This window comes from Hevea brasiliensis, chromosome 2 (genome assembly GCF_030052815.1).
Source record: "Hevea brasiliensis isolate MT/VB/25A 57/8 chromosome 2, ASM3005281v1, whole genome shotgun sequence".
In the NCBI taxonomy this organism is placed as follows: Eukaryota; Viridiplantae; Streptophyta; class Magnoliopsida; order Malpighiales; family Euphorbiaceae; genus Hevea; species Hevea brasiliensis.
The window spans coordinates 11,011,601-11,019,597 of record NC_079494.1 but is presented as its reverse complement, the minus strand read 5'-3'; the positions used below and the strand labels follow the sequence as shown (position 1 = coordinate 11,019,597).

Sequence of the window (7,997 nt, the reverse complement as noted above, 5' to 3'; positions counted from 1 at the left end):
TTAAAACACTTTTTTCAATTGTAAATTTTTTTTTTTTTTTTCATTTTGACCTAATTTGAAACTTCAATGTTAATTGTGGTCAATTGACTAATTTTCACTAATTGAGTATTGATGTAGTGACTAATGTGACAAAAATATCATTTTTATTTTGTTGTTATTGACGTGATGGTTGCATATGTTATTACTAAAACACATGAACTTTTAACTTTTAATTATGTTATTGTTAACCTGATAAAAATATTATTATTTTATTATTATTAGTGTAACATAACTTTAATAATAAAAAATTCAAAATTTTTCGACTTTTGCCGATTATCACCAATTATATATAGAGAGAAAGAGAGAGAGATTTATTTCATTCGCAACTAATTTATTAATTTTGATCTAACTTTGTTAAATAATAAATATTTTATTACTTAATACAATTGTTCAATAACAAGAGATTTATTTCATTCGCAACTAATTTATTAATTTTGATCTAACTTTGTTAAATAATAAATATTTTATTACTTAATACAATTGTTCAATAACAAAATGAAATAATTTTTCCTTCTCTCTCATCTCTTTTTTTTTGGGATATTTATGAAATTTATTTATGAAAATAAATAAATTTTTATTTATTTCAAATTATGAAATTTATTTATGCTAATTTAGGTTAAAATTAATCAATTAGTTATAAATAAAAAAAATTATAGATTTGACTATATTTAATAAAAGGCAAAAAAATTAGCATTTTATTAATTATTATAATTATATCACATCAACAATAATGTATTAAATAATATATATTCGCATGTCACTAACAAGGTAATGATAAGTTTAAAATTCATATCCCGTCAGAAACAACATCAACAACATAGAAAGATGATATTTTTATTACGTCAATTGCAACAACAACGTTTACTTTACCCTATTTTAGTCTCGGACCACAATTAATACTAAAACTTGAAATTAAATCAAAATTGACCAAAAAAAAAATTGCTATAATTGAAAAATGTCATAAAATTTGGCATTTTTTAACATTTGGCCGTCAATTTTTTATTATTTCCAATCCTAAGTTTGAAGAAGCTGGATTTGATCCGACTTCAAACCCAACGTGGCTAATGACCTGTCTACTTGGGATATTACTAGGGGCACTGGCTTTGCCACTAGGCTAAAAGCCTCATTGGCAATTCTTTCATATATATACATAGAGCCAGAGAAATGAAGAAAGCTATTCATATATATGCATAGAGCCAGAGAAATGAAGAAAGCTATCTTCCCATCCATACTTTAATTTTGTACCCAAGGAAAAAGAGAAATTTAGCTTTAAGCACTTTAAATATTAAAAACAGGCTTCCTTTCAGAATCTTTCGCATCCATAAATCATAACAGTATAACATGACATAGAAAAGCATACAGGTAAATAAGCAAAAAGTGGGCAGCGTCTATCAAGATGAGCACCACCCATCAAGATGAAAATGCAAATGATATTTGATGTTCCATTACCGAAAACCACATTGGACATAAGCCAATATCTTAAATTCAAAGTTTAATGCAAGCAAGCCAAATAAATAAAGTTGAAAATAAAAAATGAACATGGATTCCATATCCTGTTGTCCAATCCTTTATTACCAAGATCCTTTCACCTCGTCCAAATTTATAATTTTGAGAACTATTAGACACTCCTAAACATTGGTTTTTCTTTTAACCGCTTACGAGAATAAATAATGGATTGTCTCCTAATCGTTCCCGACCCTGAAATGAACAAGAAGGGCACACATATAGCACGCAGCTAATAAACAAGGTATGCTTAAATGTAAGTAGTGACAAGAAGCAAGAGAGTTTCCATGTCAAGCTATATCTAACATTTAACTTGGAGAAATTACTAGATGGTAGACACTTATGGCCTAATTTGGAACTTTAGTATTAATTGTGGAAAATTAATTAATTTTGACTAATTCAGGGCTAAAGTGATAGCAGATCTGGCTAAAATAATATTTTTATATGTTTTATTTATGTATCATAAACTTTAATTTTTAATTGCGTTGTTACTGACATGGCGTAACTTTAATGATAAAAAATAATATTTTTCAATTATAATCAATTTTATAGGTTTATTTCATTTATAGCCAATTGATTAATTGTGATTTAACTTAATCTAAAATTAATATTTTATTACTTAATATAATTGTTGAAAATAAATATTTATATGATTTAGTATAAAAAAATAAATAATTTTCCCCTCTCAATCCCTCATACTTTTTTCAGCAGCATTTATAAAACTTATTTATGAAAATAAAAAATTTTTTATTTATTTAAAATTAAAAAATCCATCCATCCACCCGCCTATCTAAAAAGTATCCCCACAACTATATATCTCCCCTCTCTCCCCTCCACTCACTGTTATACAATAATATATTTACACAACCACCCATATATTCGATTATTATTATATATGTGCCAAAATGATTATTATTGTTATTATTGACATTTTCTACATAAGTTTCTAATTTTCAAATAAATAAAAATTTTATTTACTTGTGACAAATAAGTTGCATGTGTATGGCCAAAAAAAATTTGAGGGGAGAGAGGAGAAAATTAATATTTTTATTATAATAGATAACATAAATATTCATTTTTGAAATTATATTAAGTAATAAAATATTAATTTCTCACATAGTTGAGTAATAATTAGTCAACTGGTTATAAATAAAAAAAAACTTATAGAATTGGCTATATTAAAAAAAGGCAAAAAGTTTTGACTTTTTTTATTATTAAACTTGTGTCACATCAATAATATATAAAATAATAATATTTTTATCACATCAGTAATAATATAATAAAAAAATCAAAATTTATACCACATCAACTGTCACATCAGCAACATCGTCAGCAACAATAGAAAAAAAAATATATTTTTGCCATGTCAGCTACCACATTAGCATTAACCTTTTTAAATTATGTCAAAATTTTTTAAAAAAATTGGCTATAATTAAAAAATCGCATAAATTTTTGTTTTTTTTAATATATATAGAAAGAGAACATCGACTACGTCATAATACTTTTATCTCTCTCAATCAATTTGGCTTCATGCCTGGTCGTTCAACTATGGAAGCGATCTTTCTCATCAGAAGCTTGATGGATAAGTATAGAGATGCAAGGAAAGATTTAAACATGGTTTTTATCGATTTGGAGAACACTTATGATAGTGTTCCAAGAAATGTCTTATGAAGAGTGTTAAAACAAAAGGGAGTATCTATTAGGTACATACAAGTGTTGAAAGATATGTATAAAAGAGCAACTACTATTGTGCGCACAGTGGGAGAAGACATGAGATTTTTCTATCTCAGTTTATTACACCCACAAAGGTTCAGCTGTAAGCCCTTACCTTTTTACATTAGTTTTAGATGAATTAACGAAATATATACAAGAAAGTATCCCTTGGTGCATGATGTTTGTGGATGATATAATTCTGATAGATGAGACGCAAGAAGAAGTTAATAGAAAGCTAGTACTTTGGAAAAGTACTCTAGAGCAACTACTATTGTGCGCACAGTGGGAGAAGACATGAGATTTTTCTATCTCAGTTTATTACACCCACAAAGGTTCAGCTGTAAGCCCTTACCTTTTTACATTAGTTTTAGATGAATTAACGAAACATATACAAGAAAGTATCCCTTGGTGCATGATGTTTGTGGATGATATAATTCTGATAGATGAGACGCAAGAAGAAGTTAATAGAAAGCTAGTACTTTGGAAAAGTACTCTAGAGTCAAAGGGCTTTAAGTTAAGTAGAACGAAGACAAAATACATACATTGCAAGTTCAGTGAATGCCAAACTGGTGATAGAGAAGGAGTTAGTTTAGATAAAATGATATTGTCCTAAAGTAATCACTTTAAATATCTCGGCTCAGGCAGATGTGAGTAAGATGTCAGTCATAGGCTTAAAGCCGGATAATTGAAGTGAAGACATGATACGGGAGTTTTATGTGATGGCAAGATTTTCAATTAGTTAAAAGGAAAATTTTATCGTACAGCCAGCCATACGGTCATGTTATATGGTAGTGAGTGTTGGGCACTAAAAGAGTCGTATGTGTCTAAGATAAGAGTTGCGAAAATGAGAATGTTAAGGTGAATAAGTGGCCATAGTAGACTAAAAAAAGTCCGTAATGAGAATATTAAAGAAAAGGTAAGAGTGGTACCAATTGAGGATAAATTGAGAAAAGGGAGATTGAGGTGGTTTGGTCATGTGAAGCGTAGTCATACGGAGGTTCCAGTTAGACAAGTAGAGCACATTAGGATAGAGGATAGAAAGAAAAGAAGGGGTAAACCTAAACTGACTAAGAGAAGAGTAGTACAACATGACCTAAAAACATTACACATTTCTGAGGATTTAACCCAAAATCGTTTAGGGTGGAGAAAGAGAATCCATATAGCCGATCCCAAATTTTTGAGATAAAAACTTAGTTGAGTTGAGTTGAGTATATATATAGGGAGAGAGAGAGAGAGAGAGAGAGGAGAAGGGGGGGAGAGAGCAGCGGTAAGGCTCTCCAATCGTGCAAGTTTAATACTGCTTAATTCTATCAACAGTTAGTTACTAGTGGCATGTGTGTTCATGTCATAAGAATTAAGAACATACCTTCAGCTCTGGCAATTCAATGACACAGGCACATTCAACAACATGTGCCCCAACACGCTCTGCACAAAAAAAATAAATAAATAAAATAAAGATGCATAAACGGACAGCACAAAGAAGAATAACAAGAAGATGATAATTTAATAACCATTGATGACACTGAGAACTGAGCATGCTTTCTACAAACTTTTAGGTGTAGGAAGACCGAAAGTGAGTTGAACATATTAAACCAAAACAAAAGTTTCAATCACCTGTGCAATAAAACATCAATGTTTAAAGGATAGGCCATTCCTTGTGCTATGAAAACCTAACTCTTGCAGGTACAACTGTCCTGCAACATTGATGGCCCTAACTTCTGCTTAAATTGGCTTCCCAAACAAGATTTTGATTGCCAAATGCTAATTCAAAGAATACATCCCCACCCCCGGCCCCCACACCCACGCCCCCAACCCCACCCCAACAACCCCCACCCCCCACACCCCACCCCACCACCCCAGGCCCCGCTCCCCCTTCCTCATTTGAAAAGGAAAACAATAGTAACTGCATAAGCCCACTCCTCTAAAGTCTCAAACTAAAATGACATAGATATAAAGGAAATATATTTAAGAATAAACAGGCAGGCAACACTGATAAATTACACTAGAATTTAAGCTTTAAAACACTACCAAGTAGCCTAATTGCTGCACATAACGTCCCTCCAGTTGCAATAAGATCATCAATAACCAACGCCCGCTCTCCTTCCTGTACAGCACCTACATGCATCTCCATTACATCTTTTCCATATTCCAATGAGTACTCCTCAGAAATTACCTCCCCTGATAAAACCATTTAACATCAAGCATAAAAAGCATAACTTTCAAAAATGACAAATTTGAAATTGCAACATTGCCTAACTTTCAAAAGTAACAAATTTGAAATTGCAACATTGCCATTAGAGTACATTATCATAAGACACCTAATCATTTCATTCTAGAGCAAGAATAACAAAATAAATATCACCAAGTTCCTGCAGCAACCAAGCAAAGATTATCTCCTATCCAAAAACTTTAGGAAATTATAGAATTTATCTGAAATAAGCAAAATCAGGTGCAAAAGCCATACCAGGCAACTTATTAGGTTTCCTCAGGGGCACAAATTTTGCTCCAATAGCCAATGCAATTGGAGGGCCAAATATAAAACCTCTTGCCTCAATACCTAAATATGTCATCAATGTCAGAACACAAAAATAATACAACTATTTTATCACAAAAAAAAAAAACCAGTACTACTCTAAGTAGAGAAAACAAACTAAAAAATTTAAATAATTGTTCTTCCATTTCTCAAAATTCTTTTCCCATTTCACCAGGGCCAACAAAAGAACTTTGACTTTACTTCGATAATTGCACTTCTCTTCAGAGTGGCCATTTCATTACCGGGTTTACTTGCTTTCAATGCATTAGGCAATACATCAAACACCTGCTCTTTACATTTCAATATATGTTAGAATCTTGACAGAGTACCTATGTTTGTAGAATGATACTTGATGCCACACCTGTGCGGTGTACACCGAACTACATTCTAGCCCAATTTGTATAGCTTTCATTCTCTTTGCTTATTGAAAATTTTAATTAACCAAGCTTAGTACCCCTACCAGTATTTGCTGTCACCACTCATATGCAAGTCCACTTAAACCAAAAGGTAAGAAACAGATGAATTCCCATCCAACAATCAAACTACAAAACAAATTTGATTCGATAGAAAAATGGTAACAACCGACAATCAAAACTGAGGTTGAAATGCCCATGAAGGTTTCAACATTCACACAGACAACCAACCAAAAAGTTTTAAAATGTTTGAACAACCCCTTATAAATTTGGCACTTGGAGAACATGTAAGAGTTTGTATTAAAAAGGAACACTACAATTAGTCTAGACCTTTGAATGAATAACAAAAAGAAGAAAAAAAATATTAATATCTTGCAAACAAGAAACAAAATTTTGTAATATGGTGCAGAAATCAAACTACAAATTGGAGCTTAAAGGATAAAAGCAAAGCAAAAAATAACCTGCAACGACAGAGATCCCTTTCCCTTTATATCTCTCAACAAACAAATCTATTGTGTCCTTGAACGCCTCAGTATCGAGAAGCAAGGTCGTTATATCCTGAAACAAAACCCCTACCCACCAAAAAAAGACTCTGCTGAGTACTTAATCAAACAAAACCAAGTGAAGACTTGCAAACACCAAAAATAACTAAAGAAAGAAGAAAACCTTTTTTGGGGAAGTCAGGGATGACCCTGATTGAAGAGGAAATCCTAGCTAAGCGAGGATCTTTCTCGTTTTGAGCTGCCATTCCCTGATTTGGTAGCGGCTGCGACTCAGTTCCTGCTAAACACCAAGTGAGATAGTCACAAAGAGCGAGGGAGAAAGGCAAATATTCTGTTGACGGGTAGACCGATCAAAACATAGGCTCCACCAATGAGGTTTTTTTTTTTTGGACGAAATTGCCCTCTGCCTAAATATCTCGCGTCATGAACTTTTTAAGCCTATATTATAATAAATTTGGGGTCGGTTGTGGCTGAGCAAGAAGGAACTTACCGCCTCCACCAGCCGCGGCACAACGGAGAGAACGGAGGGCAAGTCGGCAATTGTGCGAGCAACTAGAGGGCGGTTGTCCAGCAGGGGAAGCTGCAGCGATCCAAGCAGAGAATGGTACTTTTGGAGACGGAGGTAAGAGTTGGTGAGAGGTAGGTAACGGTTGCGAAATCGAATTTGGAGAACGGAGAAGCAGCCTTCGTAGCATGATGTCCAAAATTTCAAATCAACTTAATTTTAGGTGAAGTCCAGCTCAGCTGCTATAGATGCATGCATTCAGTTTTAAAATTTCTTTTTTGTATAAGGCCTGCTTGGATTAAACGTTGAATACAATTGATAGCTGTTATTGTTAGCTGATAATATAACTGATAGCTGATGATAGTTATTTTATATTAAGTATTTGATAAAATTATATTTAACTGTTGCTGTGAATATGTGAAATGACTAATAAGGATATATATCATATAATTTATTTTATTATTTAAATAAATATAAAATTATAAATTTATTATAATATATTATTTATTTTATTATTAAATTAAATATATAATTATTAAATTAATATATTATATTATTTAAATAAATATATAATTATTAATTTTTTATATTATATCATTTATTTTATTATTGAAATAAGAAAATAATTATTTTTTTAAGATAATTAAATAATTTTAAAAATATAGATAAAATAATAAAATAATTATTATTGTTAATAGAAAAATTTATAATTAATTTTAAGTTTTTTTATATAAATAAATATTTTATATTTTATGTTATTAATAAAAAAATATTTTAATAAAGTTGAA

General features: G+C 31.2%; 1 protein-coding gene across 1 annotated transcript; it reads right to left on the bottom strand.

The window, feature by feature from the left end:
* Positions 1-1,455: 1,455 nt before the first annotated feature.
* On the bottom strand, positions 1,456-7,442 carry LOC110648720 (adenine phosphoribosyltransferase 1). Its single transcript, XM_058134062.1, has 7 exons — positions 7,195-7,442; positions 6,868-6,981; positions 6,663-6,773; positions 5,720-5,812; positions 5,284-5,433; positions 4,622-4,680; positions 1,456-1,737 (listed from the first exon to the last, which is right to left on the bottom strand). Exons 1-7 carry the CDS (start codon positions 7,397-7,399, stop codon positions 1,687-1,689), a joined length of 783 nt encoding a protein of 260 aa, XP_057990045.1. The 5' UTR covers positions 7,400-7,442; the 3' UTR covers positions 1,456-1,686.
* Between the last annotated feature and the right edge of the window lie 555 nt (positions 7,443-7,997).